At 43.9% G+C, this 19,123-nt stretch overlaps 1 protein-coding gene across 13 annotated transcripts in view; it reads left to right on the top strand.

Moving 5' to 3' along the window:
- Window positions 1–19,123, top strand: part of CDH23 (cadherin related 23) — a 521,149-nt gene that overhangs the window by 359,358 nt on the left and 142,668 nt on the right. For all 13 annotated transcript variants that reach the window (XM_073353546.1, XM_073353545.1, XM_073353548.1 and 10 more), the window contains 6 exons: window positions 2,433–2,622; window positions 6,277–6,422; window positions 7,325–7,544; window positions 13,109–13,261; window positions 15,901–16,014; window positions 17,537–17,685. In XM_073353546.1, coding sequence (XP_073209647.1) covers window positions 2,433–2,622; window positions 6,277–6,422; window positions 7,325–7,544; window positions 13,109–13,261; window positions 15,901–16,014; window positions 17,537–17,685 — 972 coding nt within the window. The remainder of the gene's footprint in view (window positions 1–2,432; window positions 2,623–6,276; window positions 6,423–7,324; window positions 7,545–13,108; window positions 13,262–15,900; window positions 16,015–17,536; window positions 17,686–19,123) is intronic.

Genomic DNA, 19,123 nt, shown 5'->3' with positions numbered 1-19,123 from the left:
GGCTTAGCTTTATGTTCAGTAGGTAATCTCATTAAAGCTAATAGGACTGTTGTTACAGTGCAGAAAGTTAAGTCTTTGAAGGATCAGAGTTTAACATGTTGAGACTACTCCAATCACTGCAGTTTCCTTAGAGATAGTGCAGGCTCTCTACAGCATGAGGCTGGAATCTGATCCATGTGCAATATGGGACTTGAACTTTGTGTCCTCCACTGTGCATCTGGGCCCTGATATGATTATAAAGGCATGAAAGTCCATTTGGAGAACACAGTCCTTGAACTGCAGCCATGCTTCCCACCCCACGCATGTTGCAATCTTTCCTCTGTGTGTGTGTGTCTTTAAAACAATGGCTAACTTCTTGGCTAACTTCTGCTTTCCTAGCCTCGCCTGTGATCTCCCTCAAGGACCTCTCTGAAAGGCATTGATTTAAAGTCTTTCAAATCTCTTCAACAAAATAAAAGAAAGGAGGAGAGAGAATTATTTTCCATCATGCTGGGAGAAAAATGATGAGCGTGAAACAGAAAATAAATGAGGGAAAAGTGAAGAGAATCCACAAAATCATCAAACAGGAAAGACTGGGGAAAAAATCCTTTAGTGAAACATTAATCTTGGAGCAGGAGGGAGAATAGATTCCATTCCAAGCCCACCTTGCAGAAATTAACTCTGCATCACCTTAGCTGGCCTATCTGCTTCCCCTTCCCCATGGGGGAGCAAGCTATGCTTTCTGAGTGCACGATTCACTTGGACACATGGCTGTGGCTCCTTCTGCATCTGTTCCTATTGGGAAGAATCTGTCGGCAGCAGGATAAGGGAAAGCAGAGGGGATTAATAATGTGTTAAATTATTATTATTTATGCTGAGCAAATATAATTTATTCCTGTGTAATTAAAATGAAGCATTGTGGCTGATAAAGGCAAACGGAGGTGGTGATTCCTATGGCATATTGCTTTGTAACCCTTTGCTCTGCCACTGGATCTCTGCACTTGTAAGTACACGCCTGAAGGAGTTAGAACAGACACTTAGATCACGTGGACAGACATTAACTGGGCAGGGGCTGGATGGGATTCCTTCCATCTCTAAATGTTCTTGTGCTCTTTGTTACTATGAAGCTTCCATCAATGGTGATCCTCAGAGACAGGGTACTGGACTTGTTGACCATTGGTCTATTTGGGTGCAGCAGTTTGTGCGGAGCTTGAGGCCTGGTAAAAGCTATGATGTTCAGAGTGGCAATTTCCACTCTGCCAATAATCCCATCCATTTTACCTACATTGTATAGTATAGTACAGTACTAAGGTACACTTCATTACTATTTGCATACATATTTTGGTGCATTACAGTGGTACTCAGGAGCCCCAATCAGGGCCTTATTGTGCTAGGTGCACCATTGTAAAGCACCTAACATGTTTTGGGGCACAATACAAATAATAAATCTCTGCCATTGCTATTGCTGTGGTGTCCAGGCAATGTTATCTGCCATTTGTGCGATGATTTCTGTGTAAAATGGGGTGAGTTGAGCAGAAAGATTCAGGGTTTAGAGGTTTCAGGGCTGGGCCACTGGCTCCTAAAGATCAACTGTTGCCAGTTGGCAAATGCTCCAGCTTCTATATCCCAACACAGATGAGCTGTAAGACCAAGGCCCTGCTCCCTTGTGGCAATTAAAACTCTGATGGAACTTTTTGTAAATTAACCCTAGTGTCCATATCAAATTCTGTGGGGGTAATTTGTCTGTCTGAATTCCCCTTGCAGTTTGAGTTGGATGCTGTATTCTTCTCTGTTTACTCTCCTAAATTGTTGTATGAGGTTGCTGTTACAGCACCCACCTTCCACCCAAGAAAGTGCTGGGCAAATAATCCTCGTCTACTTCACAGGGAAACTGTGCAGGTTGATTAGTCTCAGTAAAATGCCGTGATGGAAGGTGCCATATAAGGGTTCCATATTTCTCTTCCATTATTTTTGAGCTGTAGGGATGTCTTGTATGAAACACAATCTGTATTTCTTCAGCATGCCACTGCTCCTGCTGCTTATTCCCCACTGAAAGTCATCTTGCATTTGACATCACAATTAGTTGCTGGAAAAATAATAATTATATCACCAACATAATACTAATTCAGGTGAGGGACAAGCCACAGGAGCAGTAAAGTCCTAAGTAACAAAGTTCTTATTTTTATATAAGTATCCCTGAGAATTAAAAGCTCCAAGGGAGAAAAATAAGAAAATGTATGACACAGAAGAGAATGATGCTTAAAGAGGGTGATTTTTCAAATCATGGGGCAACACAAGCTCTTTAGTGCACTTAATTTTTTATTCCTTTTTGGTTTCCTTTAATTTCCTTTTCAGTTTTTCATCTCAGATCCAAGAGTTGGCTGCGTGGATGCGCTGCACTGAACAGGGTTCCCCGATTTAGCAGACTGACATCTGCACTTTGGTCTCTTCAGGTGGTTGCTATTGACCCTGACCTGGCTGAGAATGGCTCCCTTGTGTACAGCATCAGGCCACCGAATAAATTCTACAGTCTCAACAGCACCACGGGGAAGATCCGGACCACGGGGGTCGTGTTGGATAGAGAGAACCCAAACCCCCAAGAAGCTGAACTGATGAGGAAGATCGTGGTCTCAGTCACTGACCGTAAGCTCCAGCTCAGTTATTCTGCGCCATGCTGCTTCTCTTTGCTTACTGTATGCCTTTGCCATTTGTGTCTCCTGTTGCTCCAAATATAGGATCTGTCTATTTTTGCATTCTGTTTTTTCTCTTTGTACCGTTATCAAGCAGAGTGTAAGTTATTGGAGTGGCATGATAGAATTCCCTTAAATTATCATGTTGCATAATTGTTTTTGACATAGCAGGACTGGTAGCAACCACTGTGGCTAAGGTTACATAAGCATTTCCATTCTAACTTTCTGTTTTCACTTGCATGTACTTTTCTGAAACTTTCTCATAGCAGGCTAAAATTTTCCAAGTCTGGTCTCTGCTTAAAGGCAATTTAGGGTTTTTTGGGTTTTTTTTGTTTTTTTTTATTTTGAGCAAAATAGATGAGCCATTTCTGAGGAGAAGAATGGGGAGGGAGGGGAAATACTTGCCCAATTATATTAAAAAAATGCAATTTTTGTGATTTCGTTTAATAGTGCAGACAAATTAGATGAGAGAGGTGAAATTGGCCTAAAATTAACCCTTCCTGTGGAGAAGTGCTTTTGAGTGTTATGGTGAAAACTGAGTTTGCTTTCATTGAGTTATGACCAGATTGCACTTTGTGCATGTACAGTGTGTTTCGGAAGGATTTGCTCACTCAGCGTGTAGAGTGTGCAGCTGGCGAAGGCTGTGGTGTTTGCACACGTGGTTAATTTAACTGGGTCCTACAAAGTAAAAGTTAGGGAAACTTTAAGAGCCTTTGCCCCAACCGAGGCATTCTCTGTAAGGGTTTGCGGCAGGGCTTTTACAAACCTCCTCCCACCCATAAGAAGGATATGAGAGGAGCTCCTCTTCTGCAGACTGAAGGAGGTCAGCAGGAGGGGACCTCTGCTACTGCACGCCATTCAAGGGGAGCTGCTGTCATGTGCAAGAGGGAAACCCTGCTTCTGTGTTCTATATCACGAGGGCTGCAGCCCCAGGCTGGTGTCTCTTCTGTGAGGCTTGTGAGATCCCTGGGGCACAGGGGACTGCTCTGAAGTTAAGCATGCCACAGCACATAAGGTCTGCAGGAGAGGAGGCTCCCTCCTGCAGGATTTGCAGGATACATGGGGCATGACATTCCAGTGATATCTAGCTAAATAATCATTTAGGGGAAAAGGGCTGCTGAGTGATTAAAAATAAATAAATCTTTTTCTCTGAAAAGAAGATCCTATGAGGACCGTTGTTTTTTTAGTTGCACAGCTAAGTACTCAAAAGTCAGGAAATGACAAAGTAAGGTTGTATGTAAGCCTTAATCCTGTCCCTTCCATGTTTGCATTACTACTGCACAGTGTTAATTTCACCAGCACACATTTTTCAGGTGCGCTGTATGATGGGGATCATTTAAGAACATAAAAGTGGCAAAGAGTCCTGTGGCACCTTATAGACTAACAGTGGTATTGAAGCATAAGCTTTCATGGGTGAATACCCATTTCATCGGATGCATGTGAACATAGACATTTTTTGTTCTGCAACCACATACACATATTGTCATCATGTTGTCTGCTGTTCCCAGGGGATTATTTTAAACTGTCAACTAGCTCTGACATTAGTTTCCAGCATGGAGACCCAGTATCTGAAGTCTGGATGATCAAGATGCTAAAGGAGCTCTCAAAGATAAGGACATTGTGGAGAAACTAAATAAATTCTTTGCATCAGTCTTCACTGTTGAGGATGTGAGGGAGATTCCCAAACTTGAACCATTCTTTTTGGGTAACAGATCTGAGGAACTGTCCCAAATTGAAGTGTCATTAGAGGAGGTTTTTGAACAAATTGATAAACTAAACAGTAATAAGTCTCCAGGACCTGATGGTATTCACCCAAGAGTTCTGAAGGAACTCAAATGTGAAATTGGAGGACTACTAATTGTCATCTGTAACCTATCATTTAAATCAGCTTCTGTACCAAGTGAATGGAGGATAGCTAATGTGATGTCAATTTTTAAAAAGGGCTCCAGAGGTGACCCTGGCAACTACAGGCCAGTAAGCCTCACTTCAGTACCGGGCAAATTGGTAGGAACAAAATTGTCAGACACATAGATGAACATAATTTGTCGGGGAAGAGTCAACATGGTTTTTGTAAAGGAAAATCATGCCTCACCAATCTACTAGAATTCTTTGAGGGGGTCAACAAGCATGTGGACAAAGGAGATCCAGTGGATATAGTGTATTTAGATTTTCAGAAAGCCTTTGACAAAGTCCCTCACCAAAGTCTCTTATCCCATGACTGCTTATTTTGCTTTAGAGGGAACGTTCTCACATGGATTGGTAACTGGTTAAAAGATAGGAAACAAAGGATAGGAGTAAATGGTCAGTTTTCAGAATGGGGAGAGGTAAATAGTGGTGTCCCCCAGGGATTTGTACTAGGCCCAGTCCTATTTAACATATTCATAAACGATCTGGAAAAAGGGGTAAACAGTGAGGTGGCAAAATTTGTAGATGATACAAAACTACTCAAGATAGTTAAATCCCAGGCAGACTGCGAAGAACTACAAAAGGATCTCACAAAAATGGGTGACTGGGCAACAAAATGGCAGATGAAATTTAATGTTGATAAATGCAAAGTAATGCACATTGGAAAACATAATCCTAACTATACATATACAATGATGGGGTCTAAATTAGCTGTTACTACTCAAGAAAGAGATCTTGGAGTCATTGTGGATAGTTCTCTGAAATCATCCACTCAATGTGCAGCGGCAGTCCAAAAAAGTGAACAGAATGTTGGGAATCATTAAGAAAGGGATAAATAATAAGACAGAAAATATCATATTGCCTCTATATAAATCCATGGTACTCCCACATCTTGAATACTGCGTGCAGATGTGGTCACCCATCTCAAAAAAGATATATTGGAATTGGAAAAGGTTTAGAAAAGGGCAACAAAAATTATTAGGGGTATAGAACGGCTTCCATCTGAGGAGAGATTAATAAGACTGGGACTTTTCAGCTTGGAAAAGAGGCAACTAAGGGGGGATATGATAGAGGTCTATAAAATCATGAGTGGTATAGAGAAAGTAAATAAGGAAGTTTTATTTACTCCTTCTCATAATACAAGAACAAGGGGCCACCTAAGGAAATTAATAGGTAGCAGGTTTAAAATAAACACAAGAAAGTATTTTTTCACACAGCGTACTGTCAACTTCTGGAGCTCCTTGCCAGAGGGTGTTGTGAAGACCAGTACTATAATGGGGTTCAAAAGGGAGCTAGATAGATTCATGGAAGATAGGTCCATCAATGGCTATTAGCCAGGATGGGCAGGAATGGTGTCCCTAGCCTCTGTTTGCCAGAAGCTGGGATTGGGTGACAGGGCATGGATCATTTGATGATAACCTGTCTGTTCATTCCCTTTCTGGCATCTGCCATTGGCCACTGTCAGAGGACAGGATACTGGGCTTGATGGACCTTTGGTCTGACGCACTATGGCCGGTCCTATGCATGGCCTGCCAATTCTAGTCCTAGTGGTATCTCTGCTAGATCCAGCCAGGGGAGAATCATCCTACATCACTCTCCTTCCAGAAAGAAAGGTGACCCTGTAGAACTGTCAGTGACATTTGTTCTGGAGGATTTCTGCCGTTAACCTTGCTTGTCGATTGAAGTTGTGCCTTTCCTGCAGGTGGGAGACCGCCTTTACGGGCTACTGGTAGTGCCACGGTTTTTGTGAATTTGCTGGACCTCAATGACAATGATCCCACCTTCCAGAACCTGCCTTTCGTTGCTGAGATCCCTGAAGGCCTTCCAGCAGGTTCCTCCGTCTTCCAGGTGAATCTGCTGCTTTCATCATTTCTGTTTCAACCTGTATTTTGCAGTGGTGGTGTAGCCATGTTAACCTGTATTAACCACCACCGTTTGTAAAAGTGCTATGGAAGTGCCAGTCCTATGGAACTGTTTAGTATGATTATCGTCGCTACATTTTGGAGAGAGCCTTCTGTGAAGTCAGTACCCTCCCGCAGATAAATATGGCCAGAGTCAGCAGCCAGCATTGTATAAAATGGGGATACAGTAAATGATAGTTCATTTCTGAGCCCCAGACTCCATAAGACAGGCAATATTAGGGACCTAACCAAATGCCAGGAACCTGGCTCAGGTTAATTTACATGTGATTGTGATGGTGATAAAGGGGTTGTTTTCTTCTCACCCAACCTCTCTGTCTCTCACTAGCCCCTTTCTCTGTGAGAGAGGTGTGTGTACAGTTGTTTAAGCACAGGGCTAAAAATGGGGAACTCCTGAGCTCAGGTCCTGGCTCTGTCACTGACTCTTGCTGTGGCTTGGGGCAGGTCACTTGCCGTCTCTGTACCTTCATTTCTCCACCTGCAGAAATGAAATGTCAGTACTGGCCATCTAAGAGCTGTGCAGGGGTTAAGTAATGTTTGCTAAGCACTCTCTGTAAGTACTAAGTAGCAGAACTCCCACTCCTGAAACCTCTCCCCACAGATGTGACACACCATGGGTTCTATATACTGTAACCACTAGCAGATGTGACAGTCAAAGTACCCTTTGTGTTTAACTCGGAGACTGTGGGAAATGGACTCTCTCGCTCTCTAGGTCTAAAGTTTACGTATTTTTATTTTATTTTGACCAAGGCAACGCATTCAGGGCTCTAATATGAGAAGTGTGATGTCGGTTTCTTTCTCATTCTCGCTTTTCCCCTCCATCCTCACTAGGTGGTGGCCATAGACCTGGATGAGGGTCTGAATGGGCAGGTGACCTACCGCATGCAGGTGGGCATGCCCCGAATGGACTTCCTCATCAACAGCAGCAGTGGGCTCATCAACTCCACGGCAGTGCTGGACAGGGAGAGGATCTCCGAGTATTACCTCAGGGTGGTAGCAAGTGATGCGGGAGTGCCGTCCAAGAGTTCCACCAGCACCCTGACTGTCAGAGGTGACTGCAGGGCTGGGCATCCCAAGGCCGTTACACTCACGCCAACACTTGGCGTTCTTTCCTAGACCTGACTGGCAGGGCAGGACTTGTTTTCATACCCCAAGTCCCAGAATCCCCACTGCCATGCATCGGGAGGGGGCTATCCTCGTACTGCTGTCCCTACACTGTTTAGGAGTATGTCTTCCTCATAAGTGAGATCAGCTGGGGTGCTCATGCTAGCAGTGCCCAGACATGAGCACTGAGAAAATGAAGGCATGGCACTGTCAGTGGAGGTGGGGAGAACTTAGATTTGTGGATTTGTTTCCTCCATTGCTCTGACTGCCCTGGCATTTCTGTTCCTTTCAGGGTGTGTTGCAAGGACAGTCTGTTTACCTGGATCTTTGCCTGAAGGGGACTGAGTTTCTGTGTTGCTTGGGGGTTGGGTTCTCAGAGCTGACCTAGTGTTTTAATTCATGTAAGTTTACTTAATAGCCATACATAAGCCTAAGAATAGCCATATTGGATCAGACCAATAGTCCATCTAGCCCCATATCCTGTCTCTGACAGTGGCCAGTGCCAGGTGCTTCAGCAGGAATGAGCAGAACAGGGCAATTATCGACTGATCCATCCTCTGTCATTCAGTCCCAGCTTCTGGCAGTTGGAGGTTTAGACATACCCTGAGCATGAGATTGCAACCCTGATCGTCCTGACTAATTGCCATTGCTGGACATATCCTCCATGAACTTATCTAATTCTTTTTTTAACCCAGTTATGTTTTTGGCCTGCACAACATCCTATGGCAATGAGTTCCACAGGTGGACTGTGCATTATGTGAAGAACTACTTCCTTTTGTGTGTGTTTTAAACCTTCTGCCTATTAATTTCATTGGGTGACCCCTAGCTCTTATGTTATATGAGGGGGGGAAATAACACTTCCCAATTCACTTTCTTCACACCATTTATGATTTTATAGACATCTATCATATCCCCCCTTAGTCCTCTCTTCTCTTAAATGAACTGTCCCAACCTTTTTAATCTCTTCTCACATGGAAGTTGTTCCTACTCCTAATCATTTTCATTGCCCATCTTTGTACCTTTGTCAGTTCTAATATTTTTTGAGAACTGCGTGCAGTATTTAATGTGTGGTTGTACCATGGATTTGTATAGAGGCATTATGATGTTTATTATCTATCCCTTTCCTACTAGTTCCTAACATTCTGTTAGCTTTTTTGACTGCTGCACATTGAGTGGATGTTCGCAGGGAGCATCCACAGTGACACCAAGATCTCTTTCTTGAGTGGTAACAGCTAATTTAGATCCCATTATTTTGTATTGTGACAAAGTTCCTGCTCTACCTTGATAGGTCTTGCGCTTATTGGAGGATTTGCTCGCCTTGGAGCTTCACAGCAGCCCTCAGCTTGGCCGTTTTTCTGAACCCACAGTCCAGGTCTACAACTCCTGTGTCTGACCAGGAGTTGAGAGGATCTGGGGGGAACCTGGGCCCGCCCTCTACTCTGGGTTCCAGCCCAGGGCCCTGTGGAATGCAGCTATCTAGAGTGCCTCCTGGAACAGCTGTGCGACAGCTACAACTCCCTGGGCTACTTCCCCATGGCCTCCTCCCAACACCTTTTTTATCCTCACCATAGGACCTTCCTCCTGGTGTCTGATAATGCTTGTATGCCTCAGACCTCCAACAGTCTGCATTCTCACTCTCTGCTCCTAGTGCCTCTTGCTCCCAGCTCCTCACATGCACACCACAAACTGAAGTGAGCTCCTTTTTAAAACCCAGGTGCCCTGATTAGCCTTCCTTAATTGATTCTAGCAGCTTCTTGATTGGCTGCAGGTATTCTAATCAGCCTGTCTTAATTGTCTCCAGAAGGTTCCTGATTGTTCTGGAACCTTCCCTGTTACCTTACCCAGGGAAAAGGGACCTACTTAGCCTGGGGCTAATATATCTGCCTTCTATTACTCTCCTATAGCCATCTGGCCCGACCCTGTCACAGTATGTATAATTAGGGTTATGTTTTCCAATGTGGACTATTTTCCACTTACCACCATTGAATTTCATCTTCCATTTTGTCACCAAGTGACCCAGTTTTGTGAGATCCCTTTCTAGCTCTTCACAATCTGCTCTGGACTTAACAATCTTGAGTTATTTTGTATCATCTACAAATTCCGCCACCTCACTGTTCCACCGCTTTTTTCGGATCATTTATGAATATGTTGAACAGCACTGATCCCAGTACAGATCCTTGGGAACCCTGCTCTTTACTTCTCTTCACTGTGAAAATTGTCCATTTATTCATATCCTTTATTTCCTACCTTTTAACCAGTTACTGATCCATGAGAGAACCTTCCCTCTTACACCATGACTGCTTGGTTTCCTTAGGGTATGTCTACACTATGAAATTAGGTCGAATTTATAGAAGTCGGTTTTTTAGAAATCTGTTTGATATATTCGAGTGTGTGTGTCCCCACAGAAAATGCTCTAAGTGCATTAAGTGCATTAACTCGGCAGAGTGCTTCCACAGTACCGAGGCTAGAGTCGACTTCCGGAGTGTTGCACTCTGAGTAGCTATCCCACAGTTCCCGCAGTCTCTGCTGCCCATTGGAATTCTGGGTTGAGATCCCAATGCCTGATGGGGCTAAAACATTGTCGCGGGTGGTTCTGGGTACATATCGTCAGGCCCCCGTTCTCTCCCTCCCTCCGTGAAAGCAAGGGCAGACAATCGTTTCGCGCCTTTTTTCCTGAGTTACCTGTGCAGACGCCATACCATGGCAAGCATGGAGCCCGCTCAGCTCACTGTCACCGTATGTCTCCTGGGTGCTGGCAGAAGCGGTACTGCATTGCTACACAGTAGCAGCAACCCATTGCCTTGTGGCAGCAGACGGTGCGATAGGACTGGTAGCCGTCATCGTCATGTCCGAGGTGTCCTGGTCGCCTCTGTGAAGTCGATCAGGAATGCCTGGGCAGACATGGGTGCAGGGACTAAATTTGGAGTGACTTGATCAGGTCATTCTCTTTAGTCCTGCAGTCAGTCCTATTGAACCATCTTATGGTGAGCAGGCAGGCGATACGGATTGCTAGCAGTCCTATTGCATCATCTTCTGCCGGGCAGACAAGAGATGAGGATGGCTAGCCGTCCTATTGTACCAACTTCTGCCGAGCAGCCATGAGATGTGGATGGCATGCAGTCCTTCTGCACCGTCTGCTGCCAGCCAAAGATGTAAAAGATAGATGGAGTGTATCAAAACAAGAAATAGACCAGATTTGTTTTGTACTCATTTGCAAACCCCCCAGCCCCCCGTCTAGGGGACTCATTCCTCTAGGTCACACTGCAGTCACTCACAGAGAAGGTGCAGCGAGGTAAATCTAGCCATGTATCAATCAGAGGCCAGACTAACCTCCTTGTTCCAATAAGAACAATAACTTAGGTGCACCACCATTTCTTATTGGAACCCTCCGCGAAGTCCTGCCTGAAATACTCCTTGATGTAAAGCTACCCCCTTTGTTGATTATAACTCCCTGTAAGCCAACCCTGTAAGCCGTGTCATCAGTCGCCCCCCCTGCGTCAGAGCAACAGCAAACAATCGTGCATCTGAGTTGAGAGTGCTGTCCAGAGCAGTCACAATGGAGCACTCTGGGATAGCTCCCGGAGGCCAATACCGTCGAATTGTGTCCACAGTACCCCAAATTCGACCCGGCAAAGCCGATTTAAGCACTAATCCACTTGTCAGGGGTGGAGTAAGGAAATCGATTTTAAGAGCCCTTTAAGTCGAAATAAAGGGCTTCATCGTGTGGATGGGTGCAGGTTTACATCGATTTAACGCTGCTAAATTTGACCTAAAGTCCTAGTGTAGACCAGGGTTTAGCAGCCTTTGGTGCAAGACCCTGTTAAAGGCTTTCTAAAAGTCCAAGTACGCTATATCCACTGGATAACTCTTGTCCACATATTTGTGGTGTCCTTCAAAGAATTCTCATAGATTCGTGGGGCATGATTTCCCTTTACAAAAGCAGTGTTGACTCTTCCCCAGCATATTGTGTTTGTCTCTATGTCTGATAATTCTGATCTTTACTATAGTTTCAACCAAATTTTGTCTGGTTGACAAAAGTTAGGCTTAACAGGCTGAAATTGCCAAGATCACCTATGGAGCCTTTTTTAAAAACAAGTGTTACATTAGCTACCCTCCAGTCATCTGGCACAGAGGCTGATTTAAGTGATAGGTTACATACAACACTTAGTAGTTCTGCAATTTCATATCTGAGGTCCTTGAAAACTGTTGGGTGAATACCATCTGGTCCTAGTGACTTATTACTGTTTAATGTATCAGTTTGTTCCAAAACCACCTCTGTTGCCACCTCAGTATGGAACAGTTCCTCAGATTTGTCACCTAAAAAGAATGGCTTGCCTGTGGGAATCTCCCCCATATCCTCTGCAGGGAAAACCGATGCAAAGAATTAGTTTAGCTTCTCTTCAATTACCTTGTCTTCTTTGAGTGCTCGCTTGGCGCCTCGAGCATCCAGTGGCCTCACTGACGGTTCAGCAGCCTTTCTGCTGTGGATGTACCTTAAAAACAAAATTGCTGTTAGTTGTTGTGTCCTTAGATAGTTGCTTTTCAAATTCTTTCTTGGCCTGCCTCGTTATACTTCTGACTTGCTAGAGTTTATGCTCCTTTCTATTTTCCTTATTAGTATTTGACTTCCAATTTTTAAAGGATGCCCTTTTACCTCTAACTGCCTGGTTCACTCTGCTGTTTCGCCATGGTGGCATTTTTAGTTTTTTTAGTTTTTTGGTCCTCTTACAGTTTGATGTATTTTTGCTTGTTTATTTTAATCTGGTGCATAGGTTTAGTGTGAACCTCTATTATGGTGTTTTTAAATAGTCTCCATGTAATCTGCAAACATTTCACCCTTGTGACTCTTCCTTCTCATTTCCATTTAACTAGCCTCCTCATTTTTGTGTGGCTCCCCTTTTTGAAGTTAAATTCTATGGTGGTGAGTCTATTTGGCATTTTTCTCCCTACATGGATGTTACATTTAATTATGTTGTGGTGCTTAGAGCCTACGATAAACATGATTAAGAAATAACCCCACAGTTCCTTAAGTCCAGGGTGTGGCAGGATCTTTGTCTGCACCTATAGCCCCAGCATCCTCTCTGCCATGCATCAGGAGCTGGCTAGGCCATCTACCTCTAGGCCCCAGATTCTCTTCCCTCCTGCCCTGGGAAGCAATGGGGACTGTCTCTGTATGTCTGTCCCTCAGAATATTTCCTGTCCTGTGCTGATTGAGAAACTACTTGTACTATAAACTCTTGTATGCCTTTCAGGGCAGGAATGGTATTTTCATTCTGTGTTTGTACAGCACCTAACACAATGGGGCCCTGATCCTGAGTGGCACCTCTAGGCAACCCCTCAATACAAATAATAAATAACAATAAAGGAATTGTAAAAATGGAAAGTTCAGAACAATCACCAGTGAAGGGATGAGTTTGAGAGGTTGGTAGTTGGCAGTGGCCTTTTAAGAACAGCAGATTTAACTGGGTGCATAGGCAAGGGGCATACTTGACCCTCCGCTGTCTGTTACAGTTCTGGATGTGAATGACGAGAACCCCACCTTCTTCCCAGCTGTCTACAATGTCTCCCTACCTGAGAACATACGCCGGGACTTCAAAGTGGTCCGTCTGAACTGCACTGATGCTGATGTGGGTCTGAATGCTGAGCTCAGTTACTTCATCACTGGTACCAAATATTTCTACGCTTTCTTATCTCTGATATATCTTGGCTGTGCCATTAATCTTTGTGCAGTGGAGAACACCAATCCATCCTTAGACCTGTTCCAGAGTCATGATGCAAAGCACTGTGGGTAAAACATATGCAAATCAGACAGCCAAAAGGGCTTTTCATCCTGCTGTTGCTTTGCAAGGCTGATTTGCTTACATTTTCCTATGATGCTTTGCAAATGACTGAAAAACTGTTTGAGGCTGAGAATTATCTATGCTTCATCAACCAGAAAGCGTAATCAGCTGTGTGTGTCTGCACAACATGAGCATGAGGGCTTGAAGCAGGAATTGTTGGTCTCCTTTGCAAGGTCAGGTGAAGCATTGCCAAGGGAGCTGTATTCAGGCAGGCATGGAAGAGGACATCTCTTACTCCACCTTTTCACGTTCTCTGTATGTATATATATTTCTTCTTACTATATGTTCCATTCTATGCATCCGAAGAAGTGAGCTGTAGCCCATGAAAGCTTATCCTCTAATAAATTTGTTAGTCTCTAAGGTGCCACAAGTCCTCCTGTTCTTTTTGACATGAAAATGTGCTGCCTCCTATCTCGTAGGGCACGTTTGATATAGCTGTTAGATTCAGGTCCCTTTCCACTCCCATTTTTCTGGAATACTCCGGTCATAACTCCAACTATACCTAGCACGGAGTAGACCCAACCCTCTGGAGGGGAGGCACAAGCTGCAGCTGGTCACAACTTCCAGTGACACCCAGGGATGGGGAAATAGACATTTGAAACTCCTTGTTAAGATGGCTCCACCCCCATGGAGTAGTGGGAATGCTGGCAATGGCATGGGGACAGAGGAGCTAGAGGGAATGTGAATGTGCTGATGTGTTCTGTATGGGAGAGGTGGAGAAGGATGTTTTGGTTTGCAGAGGTGGCATGTGTCTATTTGATGGCGATGTTTTTGTGGTGTTTGTAGGTGTTATTGGAGATGGTGCTCTCTGAGGAGTTTGCTGTGTGGTTTTGATATACAAGACAGTAAGTTTGTTGTTCATGCTTCTGAAAAGCTTTGGAATGATGTTCCACGCATAAGCTCTGCTCTCTCCAGAGGTTCCAAACATTGTGCATTATTGCCCTCTTCTGTACAAAAGTGAGGATGATGCCCCAAATTTGTATTCGCTTTAGCTGTTAAGTAGTCCCATCCTTTAGCCGGGATAGAAGTGCTGTACCTGCATGACTTCTCTGCATTCTTCTTATACATTCTGATTCTCACTCATATGTTTTTGGTTTAAATCGGAACCAGAACTCTTTCCAGGTCTCCCCCTGCCACATCTTGCCTCTCAGCATCATGAAAGCAAGAGGATTGGCTGAGTGCAGCTGTGAGATATGTGACTAAGTCATAAGGCACAATTCATTTAAAGTGCATTTATGGTTGGAAGCATGTCTGTAAAAATAGCACTTTCTTATATAAAATACCATATCCCTCCCCCTCTGAGGTTGTATCCACTCCCATTACTGAAACAAACATGCTTTTGTTTCTGTTAATACTGCAGAGCCAACAGTGTGATGGGAGAGCAAACTGGATTCATCACCAGAATAGTCAGTTGAGTTCTAGTTGCAGAATCTCTAATATTGAAAGTGAAGAAAAAGGCCAAAAATAAACTCCACGACTTGGTCTTCACATCCCAAGCTGAGTTTTCTGCACCTGCAGTTAAAAAAAAATCCCTTCCAGTACTTTGACTTGCAAAGTGAGCACATGTGACTTGGACATGAAGAGGGAAACACAGAGAAACCAGTTACATCACATTATGATCACTCTTCTTACTATAGCTGCACTGTGTTTTGTCCCTCAGTCCCTATGGTCCAGCGAGAAAAAAAAATACATATGTATTTCCCCATGGACACTATGAAAATTGTATGAAATAACCCACTTTTCTTCAGAGGCAGAAAGTGTCCATTTGGGCTTTCTTTACTTAGCACAGCATTTCCCAAAACCTGTGTTGGGGCTGTAACGTGTCTAATAAAGGCCCTGGGCCAGTAGTTGGAGGGATGGGGAAAAGGGAGCCATTTACTTCAGCAGTCATTGGCCTGTTCATTCTTTACCATATAAAACATTCCCATCCTCTTTGAAAGAGTGCAGATATGGAGTTGTTCTGGTGTATCTGACTGAGTTGCAGATCAGGACATGCTATGTTGGTTTGCACTGATTAACTCATAGCATTGTGACATTTGGTTTGTTACTTGGGTAGCAATGTGTTGCGCTGAGTAGTGTGAGGGATTGAGCTAATTGCATTACATTGGGCAGCTGTGAGGGTCGTGGGAAACGTGCTATGTTTCTTTCAGTTGACATAATTTGGTTGCGTTACCTTATCCAGTATCCTGGAGATTGCTTTCTTCATGTGATCTGTCAGAGTAGGTACAAGACAATGTTGTGCAATAATGATTTTAAAAACATGTCTTCCCAACAGCTCTCAAGAGCCAAACAGCGTAATAATTGTGTTGTCATCCATTAGATGGAGCCATAACTAGAAAGCCCTCCTTGGTTTTACTGTGGTGTTTTCCCAATAGAATATATTGGTTAGGTTTCCAGTCACTATTTAATTTGTGTCTGTTTTCTCACTCTGTCTCTGAAACATTTTCATTTGCTTTTCTGCAGGTGGAAATCAGGATGGTAAGTTCAGTGTTGGCTTCAGAGATGGTGTGGTCAGAACAGTAGTGAATCTCGACAGAGAAACTATGGCATCATATACCCTAGTCCTGGAGGCTATAGGTAAGGATTTCCCTCAGTTTTTGTTATTCAAGCAATCAATTTAGGTTATAAACAAGCCTTCCTTGGGGTGCATTGGAGAGAGAGAGAGAACTGTCTGTAAGCACCATGTAAGTCAATGTCAGTAGATGTGTTTTAATAATAATGATTCCTTTCCCACTTCTGTTAATATATCTCAGCCCCAGTGTGGAGGGACCTGCCTTTACTGGGTGGCAGGGGGATTCTTTATTTGTGTTCATTCAGTCCAGGGCTTTCCCTGCACTGGTCTACTGTGATCGGGGCGGGAAAGCCCTCCTTCTAGTAAGGAAGCAGTTCAGTCTCTTGTTACTGTATATCCCGCCGTAATGAAAATATTCACTATGGAATTATGGTGAAACAAGATCAGTCTGAAAGTGCCATGCAAAAACCTGATTCACTTACTGCCAGATTAACACTGTGGAGCCAGCTGGCATGATCAAAGGAACTCAGTGCCAACTATTTTCTGGCCATTATCACCAAGGGCTTACAGTGCTGTGTTAGGTTATAGGAGCCTTGGCCTTTGGAAGGGGAGATAAATGGCAAGGTAGGAATTTTCTATAGACCAGAAAACTGTTGGAATGCATGTGAAAACCAGATGATATAGGGGGTGGAACAATATTGGGAGACCAGCAGTTCCCAGTGTTTGCAGCTGTGGATAATATTATCTCCCTCTTATGGATTTTGGCCCTCTTTTAGCTATAGAAGCAGAGGGAACTCCTCTGTCTCCTTCCATCTCCAAAGAACCCCATGCAGGGTTACGTTGGCATTTGGTAATACAAGTCAGCTGGATATTTGGTGACCATTTCTGAAATAACAAAGGATAAGCGCTGATCCTCAGGCAGTTATCAGAGTGTCTGTCTTTCTAAGTTGCCAGGTCTCCTGGCCCCCAGTTTGCTGTATTTAAAACTGATAAGTGTTAAGGTATGTTTTTAAAAATATGTTAAATTCTTATTTCTCATTGCTCATGGTAACACCTTGGAGTCTTGAAACCAAACTGCATTTTCATGCCATCATTTTGTTTCCTGCATTGTCATGCGTATTGATTTATGCTGCTGCATCAGAGCTCGGCTCTGATGCTGTTTTCCTGTTTTTCTTTTGGTTAATTGAAAAAGAACATTTGTCTTAAAAGGAAAAATAATTGCATGGATTTTGAAATTGCACAGAAGATGAAGACGAAAAGAGAGTTTGGGGGCAGAGAGAGAGAAAATGTGGGCCTCTTTCTTTTCACAGTTTCAGTTTAATGGATGATTAATTGGCCATTCCGTGTAGAAAGTAGTGCATGCATTTTTTATGATGCCATAGTCTGTTTCCCTGTGGAAGGTGTGGCAGAACTGGAGCTCCCTCATTTGTGGCCCACCTCTTGGCGTAAGAAGAGGAAAGGCCTTTTCATCTTGTAGAAATGTAATCCTCAACGAATAGTGAACACCCAACAGGAGAAGTACGTGCTTCCTGTCTGTGGGAAGGAAAGAGGTGAGATGGACCACCTTGTGTTTTCTATTCTTCACAGACAATGGCCCCACAGGGAACAGGCGGACTGGGACAGCCACTGTGCACATCACTGTACTAGATGTCAATGACAATCGGCCTATCTTCCTTCAGAGCAGTTACGAGGCCAGTGTACCTGAGAACATCCCAGACTCCAGCAGCATAGTGCAGGCATGTATCCCTCCTGTCCCTCAGGCTCCAAAGGAAGTGTGTTACTGTGTGAAAGAGAATCTCACCTCCCTTCCCTCTTGCCACGTTCTGACTGTTAGCTGGAAAGACAAAGATGTACAGAACTTAACAGGTCTTTCCACCTCTGGCTATGATCCATCTCCCTGCTAGTCTAGGATTATTCCATACTGTACACTCACTAGCCAGACCTTCCTCTCCTTTGATGGACTAAAAACACCAGAGAGAGGCTGGGCGAAAGTAATCTGGGCAAGTGAAGTCATTCATTTTTTGGATGCTGAGCAAGGCAGGGAATGGGAGGGTACCCTGGAAGAGAAAAAACAGGAAACTGCTTTACCCCACTTCTTGAGGGGGAAAAAAAACTCTGCTTGTGAAAGCCTCTTCTTTTCTCTTTCTTTGGCCTTTCTTCTCTTTCCCGCCCAGCTGATATATGTGGCTATGGACATAGCAGCAGTAGAGCTGCACTCTGAAAGTTTCCATTCTGCTTGGGTAAAGTAACATTTTCCATGGTGAGATAGGAAAGGAGACAGGCCTCAATAGCAGGCAACTAGTGCCACAGTACAGAGCCGCTTTCATTGCAACACTGGCTGAGGCTGCAGTGTCTTTTCTCTCCTCCCAGTGAGCTAACAGGCTGAGAGGATATAAAATTTTCAAAGAGAGAGAGAGAAGGGTTTGGAGTCTCATTTTTATTTTTGTTTCCCCTTTGGAACTAGCCATCAGTAGAGCTGAATGGCTGAATGAGCTGGGGAATGAATGCATGTATTCACTCAGCCTTTGAGGGTTTCCAACCTCACTTCAAAACCAAATGTTTTCTGGAGCGGGCACCAAGGAGTCTTTGCAGTATGCACTGTGAGGCCTTCTTATGCCTTAAATGCATCTCTTAGTGCTGGAAAAGGGGCAGTGAGGTGACAGGGCTTTGTCCCTGTCACGTGGAGGAGAAGGAGATGGCAAATTGATTCACTGGGGAAAAAAATAGTGGAGCCTTTCACCTGTTGGTCACTAGTTGAATCCCACCCAGGTTGGTAGTAACTGAAAGTCACTATCATCTAATGGCCCTTATTAAAGGTGCCATCTGTGAAAGGAGTTCCGTCTGAGTAGTTCCTAGTGGACATGTAACCCTACAGAAAAAAAATCACCACAAATGATGCTCTTGTTTGTCTGAATTTTAGCTTTTTATGTCTGGGTTATGCTGAATGGCTTTGCTGTGCCTTAGCTATGCTGCAGTATTATTTCTGATGTGTGGGCAGTTTTTAAATTATGCCAGTGTGCTCAGAGCATAACAGTTGGTTCCCTTTTTATTCTGTGCATATACATCTAAATACATAGGTAGAGAATCCGAGGGTTGAATAGGCCTGGAGACTAAGTTGCTCTTTTACCCGAGAGCTGATCCCTCTAGATCAGTGCCAAGTCATGTTACCAGGGC

Source organism: Lepidochelys kempii, chromosome 7 (assembly GCF_965140265.1).
Source record: "Lepidochelys kempii isolate rLepKem1 chromosome 7, rLepKem1.hap2, whole genome shotgun sequence".
Taxonomy (NCBI): domain Eukaryota; kingdom Metazoa; phylum Chordata; order Testudines; family Cheloniidae; genus Lepidochelys; species Lepidochelys kempii.
The sequence above is the reverse complement of the archived record's forward strand: the minus strand, read 5'-3'. Positions and strand labels throughout refer to the sequence as shown.